Source organism: Aegilops tauschii, chromosome 5 (assembly GCF_002575655.3).
Source record: "Aegilops tauschii subsp. strangulata cultivar AL8/78 chromosome 5, Aet v6.0, whole genome shotgun sequence".
Classification (NCBI taxonomy): domain Eukaryota; kingdom Viridiplantae; phylum Streptophyta; class Magnoliopsida; order Poales; family Poaceae; genus Aegilops; species Aegilops tauschii.
This window is the reverse complement of record NC_053039.3, coordinates 436,135,002-436,154,168: the sequence shown is the minus strand read 5'-3', so window position 1 is coordinate 436,154,168 and position 19,167 is coordinate 436,135,002. Positions and strand designations below refer to the sequence as shown.

At 47.3% G+C, this 19,167-nt stretch overlaps 1 protein-coding gene across 1 annotated transcript; it reads left to right on the top strand.

Annotated features, from left to right (window-relative positions):
* Nucleotides 1–4,802: 4,802 nt before the first annotated feature.
* On the top strand, nt 4,803–7,696 carry LOC109749146 (seipin-2). Its single transcript, XM_020308132.4, has 2 exons — nt 4,803–6,049; nt 7,186–7,696. The coding sequence occupies exons 1-2, from the start codon at nt 4,901–4,903 to the stop codon at nt 7,609–7,611; spliced, it is 1,575 nt and encodes a 524-aa protein (XP_020163721.1). The 5' UTR covers nt 4,803–4,900; the 3' UTR covers nt 7,612–7,696.
* Nucleotides 7,697–19,167: the final 11,471 nt, after the last annotated feature.

Genomic DNA, 19,167 nt, shown 5'->3' with positions numbered 1-19,167 from the left:
AAATCAGCTGTGTAATTAGGTACCTTCCTAGGCCCTTTGAAATCCTTGGGCAGACGTTCATTACGGATAGCCGGCACCAGACAAGGGACACCTCCAGTCCTCGTAGATATACCCGCGTCGATAGAAGCCGTCGGATAAGCCGGGAGTGGCTGGTAAGCCGTCAGCTGAGCCGCCTGCTCTGCCTCTTGTTGTGCTCTGTCATGGTCTACCATGTTAACGGCTTCATTATGCGCCGGGCCGTGGCCAGCTGGCAAGTTACGGCGCCGGATGTTGCTTGAGCCGGTTGCTGATTCCATGTGCCTGTTATAACTTGGGCTCTGGTTCGGACGAGGGGTCGAATGAATCCTGTCCCGGCTATATGAGTATGCCTCTTGCTGCGCCAGAGCCGTCTGAAGAAGTTCTTTGACCCGGCGGGTTTCGACCGCCGTTGGAGAGTCGCCCTCGATTGGAAGAGCCGCCAGTCGCGCCGCTGCGGCGATCATGTTTTCCAATGGGTTGGCATAATGACCCGAGGGTATTGGCACGTACTGAGGCGGGGTAGTGCTCACCCGGGGAGGCCCCATCACTTGTGGCTGAATCGGCGTTCCAGCCCCGGGTGCCATGATCTCCGGCGGGTTACTGGGTCCTGCACCAGGCGTGTTGAAGAGGTTTCGAGGGTCATAAACCGAAGGGAGTCGAGATTGAGCCTTCTGATGCCTCCTTCTCATGATCTCATTGGATGCGTTCTGATCCATCGTGAGCCGGAAAGATTGCGCCTGAATCAGCTGAGTCTAGGCGTCGAGAGCCGCCCGTTCCGCAGCCATCCTGATACCTTCCGCTGCCAGATCTTCCTTGGCTCTTGCTATGTCCAGCTTTAACTGTGCCATCTCCGCATCATGTTGAGCCTGATCCGCTGGGGCGACCGTAGCAGTTAACAGGGCCGTCATCTTGTCTGTGAGATCCATCAGCACCTGAGCCGGCGAGTGCACAGGGCCTCCTGCCCCAGTGGCGGAGTTTTGAACAGGTTGTGCGCCGGCCATGAAGATTCCAACCCGGCTGGGCGGCTCAAAGGGGTCCGGAACACTGTCACCGTCGGAACAACCCCTGAGCCTGCCATCTTGAAGCTGGTATAACGAGTCGGTCTCATCCGTGGACGACTCGCCGTCAGAGCGAGCGGCCGCCTCATCGCCAGATCCAGATCCTTCAGCGAGTCCTCCATGGACGCATCCCATGAAAGCACGCTTCAAGGCAGGCAGAGTCCGGGCGGGTCTCGCACGCTGAGCCGTCTCGATGAGGTCGACGCAGAGGTCCGGCTCAGGGCCCGGCTTGCCAATCTTGCCAATGAAAACGTGGATTCCGCCGAAGGGGACCCGGTACCCGTACTCGATTGAGCCGGCGTCGGGGCCCCAGCTCGCATCGTCGATGTAGAGCTTGCCGCGACGACTCTTGGTCATCCGGCCCACAGCATATCCCTTGAGCCCTTCGAAGCTGCCCTTCAAGAACTCAAATCCACCGTGCGCTGGCCCCACGGTGGGCGCCAACTGTCGTGGAATTGTCACGGCAGATGTCCTCGTGCAAGGACTTAGTCGTGGAGCCATCGCAACTAGGAAGCTTAAAGGGGTTAAACGGGACAAAGGACACGAGGATTATACTGGTTCGGCCCCTTACGGTGAAGGTAAAAGCCTACTCCAGTTGAGGTGGAATTACTTGGGGTTTCGATGACCAGGGAGCTTAATCGCTATGCCTGGCTATCGATCTGTTGTTTCTTGTCTTGAACCGCCGCCGGGTCGTCCCTTTATATAGAGGGGTTGACGCCCAGCGGCTCTCAGAGTCCCGGCCGGCTTATAACAGTGTCTGGCTCAGACTCTCAACTATTCTTGCCTTACACTACAAGTCTTGCCATAACGGCGGTTTATCACTACAGGCCTTAAGCCGCCTCCGGGTCTTAAGCCCATTACTGACCCACCATCCTCAAGCTTGGTACTGGGCTTCACGTGATGATCGTTATAACGTAACCCGGCCCCTCCTGGGCGGGTGACTCTAATGGTTATATCCTCAACAGCCGGATAAGTTCTGGCGGTCTATCATTGTACATTCTTGAGGGAATATTTGATGATCTTTGTTCCACTGCAACTGATCGATTCATCGGTTTCCGCGGCTAGGTTAAACCTCCCAGCCGTGAGAATATCTTGAACAATCTAGAGTCAAAATAGACGACCACTCTGCGGTATCTACCCGTAGTGAAGTAGTGGTTAGGCTGCACTTTGTTGTCCTGGACAAAGATCGCCAAGAGAACTAGTAGTTAAGTGTGTGACCCTACAGGTTCGGTTATATGTGGACATGACCCGGAACACCTTCCGGTTAATAACTAACAGTAGAATCTGGACACCCATGTTAATTTAGACACTTATATGATGATCTTTATCGAGTGAACATTATGTTTCCACATACACTTCCCTTTGCTTTGCGATATATTTACAAAAACAGAGGCGAGACTGTTATCGATGCAATACTAAGTTATCACTGTTACTGGTTTTGTTCTCTTTTCTTGTTTCCATATCCCAGTAACCCCGTGATTACTATCATGCTAGTGTCTGGCCAAGCGATGACGCATACTGTAATACCAAGTGGGCCTAGAGAGTATCTCCATTGCCGGAGGAGCAAATCCTAGTCTTGAATCATCAAGAATCTTGACATACTTTTTCGATTCGCTCGTAAGCTATCTTTATGATCCCTGTGATACGGGAATGTTTGGCATCCCCAAAGTAACCATCTGGTACGAAGGCTTACGGTATTCTCATGGTCTAAGGACGTAAGTAATGTTAACACATAACATGATAATATCGACAAGTAAGTGACGATTCCTCACGATATATCATAAGTATTTGGTCTGTCCAACACCATTGTTCAATCAACAATGTGTTCTCATTACTGGTGGCATCCTTATTACTTTAACAATGCCCGTGATCAGTAAAACAAGATAATCTACAGTACATGAGCTAGTCTTAGAACCGATACTAGGGATCTATATGGTGTTTATGTTTCCACATAAATTGAGTTTTCCTATAGCTCTCTCATTCAAGAATCATTGCAATTATATCATAGAAATATAAACATTAATTGGAAAAATGAAAATAAATAATACTTTATTGTTTTTTCTAGGGCATATATTTTCAACACGTTCACCACGTGGCAATCAAGCACACATCTCAAAACAACTCAAAGGATAGGAACATTGAACTAAACAGGTCTAACGGTCGGTGGAAATTGACCTAACTTAATCTTTCTCCTAGATGCCCGCGTTCTAAAAAAACCTTGTAAAACGTAAAGGCTCCAGTTCCCAAAATCAAGCAAGTGCCTCGTATGCCTGATGATTCAGAGAAACAGAAGACTCTACATATTATCGAAATAAATTTGAATATCTTGTTTGACTTGATTCAATGTTTATAATGCTTTGTATAAGAATGCCATGCAAATTTATGAGGTGTTGTTTGAGTTTCTCCAACCCTTCCAAATTATTTTCCCAGCGAAGAATCAAGCTCATCTAGTGCATGTACTTTTATCCAAGACATATTATGTACTTTGATAATTTGTATTCATGTTGTTGTTCAAAATTATAAATTGACTCAAAATGAGTGTAAGAAAAAATTTATAGGGGATGTGAAAAATCATATGGAACTTTGTTGTAAATGTAGCTCATATGAATCTTGGTCGTGACACTCTTTTGATCAAAGCTTCCAAGCACTTCCTGTCAAATTCTTGTGGAATAATTCAGTTCAAATCATTCTTAAATGCAAAGTAGTCACTCCAACGGTGAATGATGTGTGGGCTAGAGGTGAAGCCCATGGATAACTAGGTTGACATCCGATTTGTCGCCCGTCTTTGACCTTTATGCGTTCATGTCATCACTCGCCTCCCAAATCAGTGCTTATGTGCATATTTTTTTTTATTCTATGGCAACACACAGACATTTGGCTAGTTATCATTAATGTTGAATTCTTCTAAGTTGGAACTTGATATGATTCTGTTACATGCATTGCAATAGTATTGTATTTGTGCAATTATGATTAATCTATGTTGCATTGCAGGTGGCCCAAGTTGGTTGTAAATGTGATAGTTTAATTGCGTACCATGGTCTTAGCTTTTACATGGTAATTCGTTTGCATATTTAGTTCCTTGTACCTATAATCTGTCATACTACATCAATGCAAAAATTTATATTACTCTCACATGTCACGTGAGATATTTCTTATAAATTAATATTATGCTAGTTTATTTCATGATTTTAAGCTCCGATCGTTCCCTTCCATTCGTCCTAGGCATGCTTGACAACGTCAAATGTTGGCACAACTCTCGAGCGTTGATGCAGTTTCGAGCCAACTGCCCTCGAAGCCATCTTGATGAAGTGTCCTCTTTTTGTGCCGCACCAATATATGTGCCCGCACCGATAGCTCATTCTTTTCGAAGTTCTTGGTTCAACCATAGTCGACGGTGTCCTTGCCGGGCAAGTTGTTTGAAGAGTTTCTCGTGGAGCAAGGTGTCCTCAATGTCTCGATCAATATGGCTTTCGATCCTTTGAACACTTTGTCAGGGCTAGTTAAAAAAAGCGATAGGTATATTTTTCCTAACAAAAGTGGTATTTACGTAAATTTAACAAGGTGAAAACAATGGTAAGTGCACATAATTAATATGCGGTAAATAAAATGGTTAGGACAAAGGGAGTAAAGCCATCTGAAAAACACAGATATTACGAGGGTGAAAAGTGCAATCTACAAGGGCGTAACTGCAAAATGCCCGCCCGCCTCCCCCCACCGTTCACCGCCCACGATTCCTTCCAAGGAAATCCTCCACCTGTCCATGCCCCCGCACCGCCGAGCGCCTCCTCGCCCCCTTCCCCGGCCACGCATCCGGTTCCCCTCCGATGGACGCCGACGAGCCCGCCGCCACGCCCTCCGAACCGCCCACCTCCGAAGCCGACTTCTTCGACGTCCCCGATGCCCTCCCCACTCCCCCTCCCCCTCCCTCACCCCACACCCCGTCCTCCTCCACCCTCCGCCGCCGCCCGCGCCGCGCCAAAATCCTGACGCAGCCCGATGACCCCGTCTCCCCCTCGGCCTCCGCCGCGTCCACCGTCACCGCGGTCGATGAGCACGACAAGGACAAGGCCAGGCCCGATTCCGATTCCTCCGTCACCGTCACCGTCACCGCGGCCGATGAGCCCGACAAGGACAAGGCCACGGCCAAGGCCAAGCCCGATTCCGGTTCCGATTCCGATTCCTCCGAGGCCACCAGCGCGCCCCGTTCTCCCCCTCCCCTCCAGGAGGAGGTGGACCAGAAGGATGCGGAGCCGGCGGCCCCCGAGGCGAATGTGGACGAGAAGGATTCGGAGCCGGCGGCCCCCGAGGCGGAGGTGGACGAGAAGGATGCGGAGTCGGCGGCCCCCGAGGCGGAGGTGGACGAGAAGGATGCGGAGTCGGCGGTCCCCGAGGAGGAAGTGGACGAGAAGGATGCGGAGTCAGAGGCCGCGGCGCCGGATTACAGGCCCACGGCGGCGCCGCCGGCCTTTCTCGAGTCCTTCGCCGTGTTCGTCATCAAAGCCGTGCTGTTCCAGGTCAGCGCGCTCGTCGCCTGCCTCACGTTCCCCTTCCGGCTGCTGCAATGGTGGTTCCTCTTCGTGACCGACCCGCTCGGCTCGGCGCAGCGGGCGAGGGATTGGGCTCTCGGGGTGGTGGGGCAGGCCACCGGCGCGGTGGGCGCGTGGCTCGGAGCGGGGGACGGGGTTCCGCGCGTGGTGGCGAGGCTGCTGTGGGGGGCGCTCTGGGCCATGTACGTCTGCGTGCTTCTGTGCGCGATGCTCGCCATGGCGTTCACGGCAGGGGGGGTCCTGGTGGGGAAAGTGGTGGAGGAGCCCGTTCAGGTGACGGAGAACCTGAATTTCGATTACACCAAGCCGAGCCCTGTGGCGTTTGTGCCGGTGGGGCGGCTGGTGCCGCCGCAACAGCGGATGCAGCTCGAGGTGTTGCTGACGCTGCCCGAGTCGGATTACAACAGGAGGCTTGGGGTTTTCCAGGTACCTTTCTTGCTGGTCCTTGTCAAACTAGTTTGACATGATAATTTCCTTGAAAAATGCCTTAGCTATCAAGGGAACAGAGTATACTGGATTGAAGTTTGGCTAAATGAACTGATGATTACAAATTAGATTCCTGCCCATTTATGTCTTTCATCATGTAACTTTGGACAATACATGATAAATAAGAAGTTATTAACTTGTGCATTGAGATGTCAGCAATAATTTTTGATTAGGAAAGGCTACCAAGCTTAGAAGGCATAGTTCCGAATTTGAAGAAATTTATTGTATATGTGATATAAATTGATGGTCCGGGAATTAGTTTGTAGTTGCTGTTCTTTACCGTGCTTACTTGTAAAGCTGTGTGATAAGGAAGTTGGGCCAACATTGTTTTGTAAAGTTGAACAAAGCTAGATAAGTTCTATTATCCAATTGTTTTGCTCTCACATTTCACATCATATGTTCAGGAACACAATAATACATCGGTATGTAACTTGATTATGAAAAGAACAGCTATCCAAACATCCAAATATTTATAAGCGGCTCAACGGAATGAGACATATAATCCATGACAACGTCAAATGGATATGAGACTAGAAATTAGATTGTTGACATGCAAAACCAGGCCGGATAGGTCAATTAGTGAGTCTAAAACATGTTTGGTGGGATAGATGCAGTGCATGCGGTGTTAGGCATAGGCAGCCTATGTTATTTGTTCGACTAAGCTATGAAGTCATTACATTTTCTCAAGGATCTGACAAAACATGCTACAAATGAGTATGCCTGTGCATATGGCTTTCAGCCAGATACAACCATATGCATATCAATAAGAGAGTTAAGTCAACTTGCTGTTTCTTGCTCCATGGTTCATTTTCATGGCGAAATGTCCTTCTTTCCAACTGAATGTGCCATACTTTTGAAGGATGTGAAAGCATTATATACCCAATTCATGTTTTCTTCAAACTTATGAGTTTAGAGTACATAGTATGTATGCATACGGAATATAGATAATTCCTGTCGCAGAGCTCTCAGTGTCTAACTGTATCTGTCCAAAATTATATGCACAACACTGGTTACACTCAGTACTAGTTACACTAATGTCCTCTCCATCTGATTTTGCCTTCTTCCTCTGAGTTCAGGTGAGGGCAGAGCTTCTATCTGCAGATGGGAAAGTGGTCACTGCTTCGAGCCAACCATGCATGCTAAAGTTCAAGAGCGTCCACATGCATTTCATAGAAACCTTTTTCCAAGGTGTTTCTCTTTTGTCCGGCTATTCATCTGAATCTCAGGTTATCAAACTAAAAATGACGGGCATTAAGGAGGCTTTCAAGCCAATAACAGGAGTAAGGATAGTGCTCGAGCAACGAGCCGAGTTTGCCACTGGTGCAGGCATCCCAGAGATCTATGACGCGTCGATAAAGCTCGAGGCCGAGCTCCCTCTGCTCAAGAGAGTACTCTGGCACTGGAGATGGACCATGTTTGTGTGGAGCAGCATGGCGGTCTTTGTCTTCGAACTGTTGCTCGCCGTCGTTTGTTGTAGGCCCTGTATATTTCCCAGGAGTTGACATGGTGGGGTGTAGCTCCTCAGGGTAACTCATGTAATGTACACTTGAAAATAAATGTACAAGGGGGTGCCACTGTGTCATGATAGACTGCTTACTAACCATGCTGATGATGCTACATATGCCCCTTTTCTCCTCTGTCGTGGAGCTTGCCATTCTCTGTGAGTAGGCAAGTTAAGTCTTGCTCTTCTCGTTTTGTTTCTGTGGTTGCTGCTATATTCGTAAGGATGAGCTACTTATGTTACTGCATAGTACTGTCAGATGTAGTATGATGCAATGATGCCAGAAGTCAGATACTTTTTGTGGTTGGTAGCATGAAGATTCTTCCAGGCCGAAGCTGTGCCCCTTGTTTTTTTCGCCGGTAACATCACCAAAATGCTGAAACTTCATCACCCACGGGCGCTGCTGTCCGCAGTGCATAGTCGTGGTTTTCAGATATAAGCTGCCTTCAGCTTCTTCTTTAGGATAGTATCACTGATTTGTTCCTGATTTAAGCCGTGATAATTTTGTTCTGGTTTTGTCAATGGTAGATTTTTGGTAACAGGTCGAACCATGAGGACCGTGTTTCGGTGCTAGCTCCCCAGGATGAACAGTGGACATAAAAAAAATCTGAATTTTCTTTTGTTTGCATCAAAGATGAACAAGTTTTCTATAGGAGTGCAAAATTCGCGGCGATTGGGCATCGGAGGGGCTCTGGACAAAAGGAACAATCGGCGATTTGAGAAAGGTTCAAAATTCTTGATTTTGGAGCAATGATTTTCTTTTTTCTGACCCGAGCTCCCTCGATGTCAAATCACCATGAAATTTGCACGCCATTAGAATACTTGTTCATCTTTGATGTGTTAAACTTCAGTTTTTTCTTTTCTTTTACTGTTCACCTAGGAGCAATATGTGTTCGTCATCAGCTATGGATTACCGGTTGAAGCACTCCTAACTCCTAAGCGAGCCTTATTTCTTTAGATTTTGGTAACAAGTGCGAGGTTGAACCACTCCTAACTCCTAAGCCAGCCTTATTTCTTTAGATTTTGGTAACAAGTGCGAAGTAACCTTTGGTTGGATGGTTAGTGGGACAATGATATACCTAGCCCTACAAGGATTCAATTCCTGATGCTCGCACTTTTTTATATTTATTTCAGGATTTCTGGCGATACACCTTCAGTGGAAGGAGACGTTCCCGTCAATTACGAGGTGCCTACGGTAACTTCGTAAATCTCAATAAACCCAGACGGAGAGAGTATATTCATATAGATCAAAAGACGCATACCAAATGACACGATGAATAGTAAAATAGAAAATACTTTTTTAAATGATTTTTTTAGATGTTCATGTTAGTGTAACAAGCATGCTTAGTATTTTGGTCACAAGTGCAGTAAAAACAACCCAAACGTCATAATTACGCCCACCCCCATCAACCCATTGCCCCACCAGAGATTGAGACCTCCTCTTCTGTGTCGTATGCGCCAGATTGGCAGTAGGCGCACAGCTCGTTCGCTTTGGGTCAATAGTTGACTGGTCGACGATTGACCAGTTAACCAATCAATTGTTGACTTTTGATTTCAAATAAGTTCACAGATTCGAAAAATCACAAAATTTAAAAAAATCATCATTTTTTGGAAATATCACGAATTTGAAAAAAAATACCGAATCTTCAAAAAAAAGTTCATCGATTTTGATTAAAAATCTAACAAATTTGGAAAAAAGTTCATCGGTGTTGAAAAAAGTTACAAAAATGACAAATTGTTTGTAGAGACGTTCATCAATTTTGATAAAAAAGTTCATGAATTTGAAAAAAAATTCATCGATTCAAAAACATTTATGGGGTTCCCAAAAAACTTCACAAAAACTTGAAAAATGACGAATTAGAAGAAAGTTAACGAAATAAGAAAAGAAAAGAAAAAAAGAATCATAGAAAAATCGACCATATAGAACAAAAAAACCAGAAAAGAAAAACCATACAGGAAACACATCACTTTTCTGGGAGCAACTAGTTAACGAGCGCTCCTCCGGGAGCCTCGCAACGATCAGCGCCACTTGGCGTGCTCTCAGCCATTCGTCACGTGTCGCGTTCTGGTCGCTCCCTCCGGATTTTGTTTTTTTAATTTTCCGCACGCGTTTTCGGCTTTTTAAACGGTTTTTTTCCGGGTTTTTTTACGTTTTGGTTTTCCCCCGGTCTTCCTTAGCTATTCGTAAAAAAAAATCGATTTTTTTTGCACGAAAAAAATGCGTTTTATTTTTTTTTCTTCCGCGAGAGGCACGGTTGTGCTTTAGCGAGAGTCACGGCCGTGCCGTTCGGAAACGGAAAAAACGCGTTTTCTATTTTTTTCTTTCACAAGAGTCACGGTTTTGCTTCCGCGAGAGGCACGGTTGTGCTTTCGCTAGAGTCACGGCCATGCCTCTCGAAAAGGGAAAAACAAAACGCGTTTTCTGTTTTGTTTTTCTTTCGCGAGAGTCACGCTTTTGCTTCCGCGAGAGGCACGGTTGTGCTTTCGCGAGAGTCACGGCCGTGCTTCTCGGAAAGGGAAAAAATACGCGTTTTCTATTTTTTTTCTTCCGCGAGAGTCACGGTTTTGCTTTCGCGAGAGGCACGGGTGTGCTTTCGCGAGAGTCACGCCCGTGCCTCTCGGAAACGAAAAAAAACGCATTTTTTCTTTTTTTTTTCTTTCACGAGAGTCACGATTTTGCTTCCACGAGAGGCACGGTTGTGATTTCGCGAGAGGCACGGGCGTGCCTCTTTCGGAAAGGGAAAAAACCGTGCTCCCGGTTCGGTTTTTTCGTCCGTATTTTTCATGAAAAAAAAGTTCGTCAAAACCTATCAACATGGGATCTAATTTTGAAGATCTCGACGCGAGGAATCCAATGATGAAAACGGTTCGAGATTTGGACGCACGGCTTAAGAGATAAAATGTTTTGAATAAATGGATCTACGAAAAAAGGGAAAACTCCCAGGTTGCAACAAGTGGCGCGCTGCATGTGCGCCACTTGTCGCGACCTGGGAAGGTGGAGTGTTCTTTGCAACGAGTACTCCTTAATTAGGGCATGTACAATGGTTCTATATTAGCAATGCCACATAGGATAAATGATGAGGTGGAAGAGAGAGAAATCATAAAAAAAGGATTGTCTTCTCTTATTTAAGAGAAGACAAGAGATGATCTCTTAGCACAATATGTCTCATCATGTTTTTAGGAATAGCTAGTTATTAAAGATAAGGCTAAGAGAAGACCCATTGTAGATATATCTTTTTGTCATCTCTAAGTTACATGTGAGACTTAAGATAAGGCTATCTTATCAACCATTGTACATGCCCTTAGTGATTTCGCAGTTTTCTTAACCTTACATTTGCCACAAACAAGAGAAAAAGAAGTAAGATTGCACAACAAAGTATGCTTACAGTGGTTAACCCCGTCGGCATTGAACATGGAGGGCTGGAGTTCGAGTCTCCCACAACGCACTCCTATTTTTCATTTTAGAAAGAGTAAAAAAATGAATGGAGCAAGCCCAGGCCTGCGCGCCGGGGGGTGGGGGTGTGCCAAGTTGCAAAAAACATTCTAACAGACGTTTAAGGCGTCAAATAGGAGTTGGGCCAGAGATTTGGCCCAAGCTCCGCTACCGATACCACTACAGTTGTTGCTCGCCAACCAAGTAATCTATTTCACTTGCCTACAAAAAAGTAATATATTTCACATTTGCTAAAAAAAGTAATCTATTTCTCAACGCCATCTTGCCTCTCCACCATTGGTTGCACATACGGACTACATATAGCATTGTTGGCTGCCAGGCCATTTTCTCCCTTGTCCATCTAACTTGTACTCCTAGGGGTCTTAATTACCACTGATTAAAAAAATCTAATCCCCTAGGGTTTCTCTTGGGTCCACCCTGTCCTCTGGCGCCGCCGCCAGAGTCCACACGATTTTGCCGGAGTCTATCCCTGTTCGATGCGTCGGGCGGCTGCGTGTGGGACTGGGCGACTGGCGCTCGAAGCCACATGGATCAGCCGCTCCACCATGAGAGTGGGGGGGGGGGCATCGATGGATGTTCGTGCGGGAGAAGCTGGAGATGCGAGGAGGGAGTTTGATGAAGGACCGAGCGATGAGCGGCAAGGGGCGCCGGCGGCTATGGTAGATCGGGAGGAAGCCCAGGAGGAAGTGGATGCTGGGCACGAAGGGGAGGAAGAAGAAGGGGATTGGGATCATCACGGCCCTAATCCGGATCTTGAGGATGCTTTTGAAGGACTAAATTTGCATGGAGAGGAGGAGGAGGACCTAGATCTGTCTGGTGAAGTGGAGGAGTTGATCAAGGGTGTACGTTGGCTTGCGTTGTTTAGGGTTCACACAATGCGACCTTTTAGCCATGTTGCGCTACTCAATTCCATGAGGAACGCATTGTCGTGTGCACAAGGTGTCACTTTTAATATCAAAGGCCCGAATTTGTTCCTAGCTCAATGTCACTGTTTGGGGGACTGGAAGCGTGTGATGGACGGAGGACCATGGCAGTTTCACCGAGATCCAGTGGTACTAGTTGATTATGACGGCTTTACGAATGTTGCAGAATATGCCTTGAATATGTACCCACTGTGGGCTAGGATCAAAGGGTTGCCAGATGGTCCAACAAGAAAGAAAGATCTTGGGGAGAAAGTAGCCAAGAAGGTTGGTGAACCACCATTCACGGTGGTGGTGAATGAAGGAAAGATCAACCCGTCCAGCTATTTGCGGGTGAGAGTGTTCGTTAACGTGACTAACCCGCTGGTTCGGTTTGTTCCGGTTACTTTGAAAGAAAGGAAGAAATACCCGGTTAGCTATGAGAAATTGCCTGATTTTTGTTTCTTCTGTGGGTGCATGGGGCATGTTGTTGAGGAGTGTGGTGATGGAATCCACGACCCTCGACTTTGTGAGTGGGGGGATTGGCTACACTGGAGTAGTGAGCCGGTTGGAGGCAATGTTGCAGGAGGAAGAGGTGGGGGATGGAATAATTCTGGAGGTAGGAGTGGGGCGGCTGGTAGTAACAACAGAGGAAGGGGAGAAAGGGGTGGTCGAGGAAGAGGAGAAAGAGGAGGGAGAGTAGCCCCAGCGGCTTCATGGGGGAGGGGAGATGCTGTTGCGGCCAAGTCCATGGAGGTAGACAGTGAACATACTTTTACTGATGATGGTAGACTCGTTCGCAAACGTCTAATAAGTGCAGATGGATCTATCAATGTGAGAGGGCAAACTGTACCTAATATGATTGGAAGAGTCTCAAACACATTACTCTTGCTAGAGAATGGCTGTGTGGAGGGAGTGCCCGGTCCCTCTAGTTCTACCCCGGGCAAGGTCCCGATTGTTAAAAGAAGGAGACATGGAAAGGATGGGGAAGAAGTAGACACTGATATGACAGCTGAGGCGGCCTCCGGTACGGAGGACCGCCGGTCCCAATTGAAAGATCGTGGATGTCGCCTAGAGGGGGGGGGGTGAATAGGCGCTTTAAAATAATTACGTTTGAGGCTTGAACAAATGCGGAATAAACCTAGCGGTTAATTTGTCAAGCACAAAACCTACAACAACTAGGCTCACTATGTGCACCAACAACTTATGCTAAGCAAGAAAAACTACTTAGGTGATAGCAAAATATATGACAAGAAACAATATGGCTATCACAAAGTAAAGTGCATAAGTAAAGGGCTCGGGTAAGAGATAACCGAGGCACGCGGAGACGACGATGTATCCCGAAGTTCACACCCTTGCGGATGCTAATCTCCGTTTGGAGCGGTGTGGAGGCACAATGCTCCCCAAGAAGCCACTAGGGCCACCGTAATCTCCTCACGCCCTCACACAATGCAAGATGCCGTGATTCCACTAAGGGACCCTTGAGGGCGGTCACCGAGCCCGTACAAATGGCAACCCTTGGGGGCGGTCACCGAACCCGTACACTTTGGCAACCCTTGGGGGCGGTCACCGGTACCCGTCAAATTGCTCGGGGCGATCTCCACAACCTAATTGGAGACCCCGACGCTTGCCCGGAGCTTTACACCACAATGATTGAGCTCCGAACACCACCAACCGTCTAGGGCGCCCAAGCACCCAAGAGGAACAAGCTCAAGGGCACCAAGCACCCAAGAGTAATAAGCTTCTCAACTTGTAACTTCCACGTATCACCGTGGAGAACTCAAACCGATGCACCAAATGCAATGGCAAGGGCACACGGAGTGCCCAAGTCCTTCTCTCTCAAATCCCACCGAAGCAACTAATGCTAGGGAGGAAAAAGAGAGGAAGAACAAGAAGGAGAACACAAAGAACTCCAAGATCTAGATCCAAGGGGTTCCCCTCACATAGAGGAGAAAGTGATTGGTGGAAATGTGGATCTAGATCTCCTCTCTCTTTTCCCTCAAAAACTAGCAAGAATCCATGGAGGGATTGAGAGTTAGCAAGCTCGAAGAAGGTCAACAATGGGGGAAGAACACGAGCTAAAATGATAAGGTTGAATGGGGAAGAAGACCCCCTTTTATAGGAGCTCCCGAATCCAACCGTTATGTGCTCAGTCCGCGCATGAGCGGTACTACCGCCCGGGCGGTAGAACATAGAGAGCGGAGCAAAACAGAGGGCGAGGCAGAGCCGTATGAGCGGCACTACCGCTGGAGCCAGCGGTACTACCGTTGGCCGCAGCAGTACTACCGCTTGGCCCAGCGGTACTAGGGGCGGTGGTAGCCGCGGTACTACCGCACACGAGCGGTACTACCGCTCCTACTGCTGCTACTACTGCCGCTGAACCCGACACGAGAAAACCACGTCTCGAGTCGAGACGGTACCAGCGCGGAACCAGAGCCGTACTACTGCTTATGGCCATAGGCAGTACTACCGCTGTGGGACGGCGGTACTACCGCTTGTCGCGATACGCGGTACTGCCGCTCCGGTCCAGCGGTACTACTGCTGGTGCCAACCTTATGCCAAGTCCACGAAAACAAGTACACTCCAAGGAAGACCAGAACTGCCATAACTTCTGCAAATGAGCTCCGAATTGAGCAAACTCAAGCTTGTTGGATAGAGGAGGACGAGTAGCATCAAAACAGCGACAGAGAAGAACCGGTAGAACCTCCAACATCGAAAACATCATAGAAGAAGCATGTGAACTCCGTTTTCGATGAACTCGAGCTTGTCATCAAGATGACCAAGAGCTCTAAGACTCACAAAGAGAATCAAACAAGAACCAAGAAATATGATGCAAGGATGCAATGGTTTGAGCTCTCTACGAATAATACGATCAAGCTACTCATCGAGAGCCCCCCTTGATAGTACGGCAAACGATCCTATAACCCGGTCTCCCAACTACCACCATGAGACCGGTAAAATAGAAAACCTATCAAGGGTAAACCTTTGCCTTGCACATGATCCACTTGAGCTAGATGATGACGATCTTCTCCTCCTCAAGATGGACCACCTTTCTTGATTGCATTGGGTCGATGGAGACTAGATGATTGCTCCCTCATACTCCACTATGGGTGCGCCACTCTTTAGCACATCTTCACAAGTCCATTGACACCACAATGGTCGGCAAGCTTCAAGCACTTGATCTCTTCATGATGCTCCGCTTGAACTTGCACACCGCAAACTTGATGACGACCACCGCTTGATGTCGTCCTCCATGGGTTGTATAATATCTTCCTCTTGACGCTAGCCCATGGAAACATACCTAACCCCACATAGAACTCTCACGTAGACCATGGGTTAGTACACAGAGCATAAAGGACAATGCTTACCTTACCATGCGATCACGTGATCCCTCTCGGTACATCTTCCACACTTTGTGTGTTGATCAACTTGATTCACTCTTTGACTTAGTCTTGATCAAGCTTGAATCTATCCAACTCTCTTCATTTGGATGATGTCTTGAAGGTAAACATGAATGATCACACACACTTCTTCTTCAAGACATGCTTGCAATAAGCTCAACACTCACAAGACCAATCTTTGGATAATTCCTTTATAGCACCTTGGTCATCACAAACTCTCCTTGAAACCAACAAATGGACTCCAAGAAAAGCCTATGGACAAACCCTTCAAATATAACTCAAGGCAACCATTAGTCCATAAAGATTGTCATCAATTACCAAAACCAAACATGGGGGCACCGCATGTTCTTTCACCAATGAATCTCATTAGCTGGAACTGCCGGGGAGGGGTGAATACCCGGACAGTTCGTGAAGTGGCGACCATGGTACACTCGCATTCCCCCATGTTTGTGTTTTTATGTGAGACTAGGCAAAAGGAGTCCAAGATGAGAAGATTGCGTGGCCGACTGGGTCTGAAGGGTTTTGATGGGGTGGATAGTAATGGTTTGAGTGGTGGATTAGCGTTGTATTGGCACGAGGCATGCATCGTGGAAATTGTAGACAAGGAGGAAAGATATATTGACGCACTAGTTCGTCTGAATGAAGGGGCTGATCGGTGGAGAATTAAGTGTGTGTATGGTGAACCACGGGTTGAAAACCGCCATATCATGTGGTCAAAATTTCAAAATCTGAAAGATACAAGTGACCTCCCTAGGCTAGTTGTTGGTGATTTTAATGAAGCGCTTTGGGGCTTCGAGCATATGTCTGCTATACCGAGAGCTGAACCTCAAATGTTAGCCTTTCGGGACACACTGGAGATGTGCGGACTCATTGATCTTGGTATTGTTGGTACTCCATTTACATATGACAACCAGAGAGTTGGAAATAATAATGTTCGTGTTCGCTTGGATCGGGCTGTGGCCACAAATGCATGGCGCAACATGTTTGCTTTTACTTCAGTTCTGCACGTCCCCTCACCGTGCTCTGATCATGTTGCTGTAGTACTAAAGGGAGCCACTGACCCGGGGCCGACAAAGGTGAAGGCGCGCTGGTATGAGTTGTTCTGGGAGAGAGATGAGGCGATGCCAGATGTAATAAGGGAAGCCTGGGCTTCGGTAGGGGCAGTGGGGAGTATGGCTGAACTGCACATTGCCCTAGACAAGACTATGTCGGCCCTAAAGTCATGGAGTATGAAGCTCGGCAATGTTACAAGGGAACTAGCAAAATCCCGAACGCAACTAGAAGAGCTGATGTGCATGAATGCGGATAGACAAGACATTCGTAGGGTGACGGATAAGATGAATGAACTTTTGTATCAAGAGGAGATGTTATGGTTACAACGCTCAAGAATAACATGGTTGAAAGTAGGAAATAGAAACACAAAATTCTTCCAGAACAAGGCAGTATGGAGGGCAAGGAAAAATAAGATTTTTGAGTTGACGGATAGTATCGGAGTGGTTCATTCTGGCTTGGAAGCCATGGGGAAGGTGGCAAATGAGTACTTCCATAATATTTTTGCAGCTGACCCATCTCTTGTTGCCTCCCCTATTCTGGACTTGATCGAGGAAAAGGTATCTATGCAGGACAATATGAAATTGTGTGCGCCGTTTAGCGACAAGGAGATTTCTGAAGCCATGTTTCAAATCAGTCCTTTGAAGGCACCGGGCCCGAATGGCTTTCCGACTTGTTTTTTCCAGCGCAATTGGGCCACGCTAAAAGACGGTGTTCTTGCTGCGGTGAAGGAATTCTTCCGGACGGGTTTTATGCCGGAAGGTGTGAACTCTACCTCCATTGCTTTAATCCCAAAAATTTCTAACCCTGTTAGAATGTCTGATTACAGGCCAATCAGTTTGTGTAATGTGATCTATAAGGTGATTTCAAAGTGCCTTGTAAACCGGTTACGACCGTTGCTTGATAGAATAATCTCTCCAGAGCAAAGTGTGTTCATCCCGGGGAGGATGATCACGGACAATGCTTTAGTGGCTTTCGAGTGTATTCACTATATCAAGAAGGAGAAGGACCCATCAAATTTTTTTGTGCCTATAAGCTGGAACTCTCAAAAGCTTATGATAGGGTGGACTTGAAGGAAATATGCCCTAGAGGCAATAATAAAGTTAGTATTTATTTCCTTATTTCATGATAAATGTTTATTATTCATGCTAGAATTGTATTAACCGGAAACATAATACATGTGTGAATACATAGACAAACAGAGTGTCACTAGTATGCGTCTACTTGACTAGCTCGTTGATCAAAGATGGTTAAGTTTCCTAACCATAGACATGAGTTGTCATTTGATTAACGGGATCACATCATTAGGAGAATGATGTGATTGACTTGACCCATTCCGTTAGCTTAGCACTTGATCGTTTAGTATTCTGCTATTGCTTTCTTCATGACTTATACATGTTCCTATGACTATGAGATTATGCAAGTCCCGTTTACCGGAGGAACACTTTGTGTGCTACCAAACGTCACAACGTAACTGGGTGATTATAAAGGTGCTCTACAGGTGTCTCCGAAGGTACTTGTTGGGTTGGCGTATTTCGAGATTAGGATTTGTCACTCCGATTGTCGGAGAGGTATCTCTGGGCCCACTCGGTAATGCACATCACTATAAGCCTTGCAAGCATTGTAACTAATGAGTTAGTTGCGGGATGATGTATTACAGAACGAGTAAAGAGACTTGCCGGTAACGAGATTGAACTAGGTATTGAGATACCGACGATCGAATCTCGGGCAAGTAACATACCGATGACAAAGGGAACACCGTATGTTGTTATGCGGTTTGACCGATAAAGATCTTCGTAGAATATGTAGGAACCAATATGAGCATCCAGGTTCCGCTATTGGTTATTGACCGGAGACGTGTCTCGGTCATGTCTACATAGTTCTCGAACCCGTAGGGTCCGCACGCTTAAAGTTAGATGACGATCGGTATTATGAGTTTTGTGTTTTGATGTGCTGAAGGTAGTTTGGAGTCCCGGATGTGATCACGGACATGACGAGGAGTCTCGAAATGGTCGAGACGTTAAGATTGATATATTGGCATGTTATATTCAGACACCGGATGAGTTCCAGGGGTTATCGAATAAATACTGGAGAAACCGGGAGGTTACCAGAACCTCCCGGGGGGTTATTGGGCCTCATGGGCCCAAGTGGTGAAAGAGGAGAGGCGGCCTGCTAGGAGCGCGCGGCCCCCCTAGCCCGAACCGAATTGGACTAGGGGCCGGCCCCCCTTTCCTTCTTCTTCTCCTCCCCTTCCTTCCCCTCTCCTACTTGGACTAGGAAAGAGGGGGGAATCCTACTTGGAGTAGGATTGCCCCCCTTGGGCGCGCCTCCTCCCCTTGGCCGACCCTCTCCTCCTCCCCCCTTTATATACGGAGGAGGGGGACACCCCATAGACACAACAATTGAACCCTGGATCTCTTAGCCGTGTGCGGTGCCCCCCTCCACCATAATCCACCTCGATAATATCATAGCGGTGCTTAGACGAAGTCCTGCGTCGGTAGAACATCATTATCGTCACCACGCCGTCGTGCTGACGGAACTCTCCCTCAAAGCTCGGCTGGATTGGAGTTCGAGGGACGTCATCGAGCTGAACGTGTGCTGAACTCGGAGGTGTCTTGCGTTCGGTACTTGATCGGTCGGATCGTGAAGACGTATGACTACATCAACCGCGTTGTGCTAACGCTTCCGCTTTCGGTCTACGAGGGTACATGGACACACTCTCCCCTCTCGTTGCTATGCATCACCATGATCCT

What these genes read in the sequence shown, in the direction of transcription:
- LOC109749146 (XM_020308132.4), top strand. Translation starts at nt 4,901, where the DNA reads ATGGACGCCGACGAGCCCGCCGCCACGCCCTCCGAACCGCCCACCTCC. An exon ending in GGAGGCTTGGGGTTTTCCAG is followed by an intron (nt 6,050 to 7,185) that starts GTACCTTTCTTG and finishes CTCTGAGTTCAG; the next exon opens with GTGAGGGCAGAGCTTCTATC.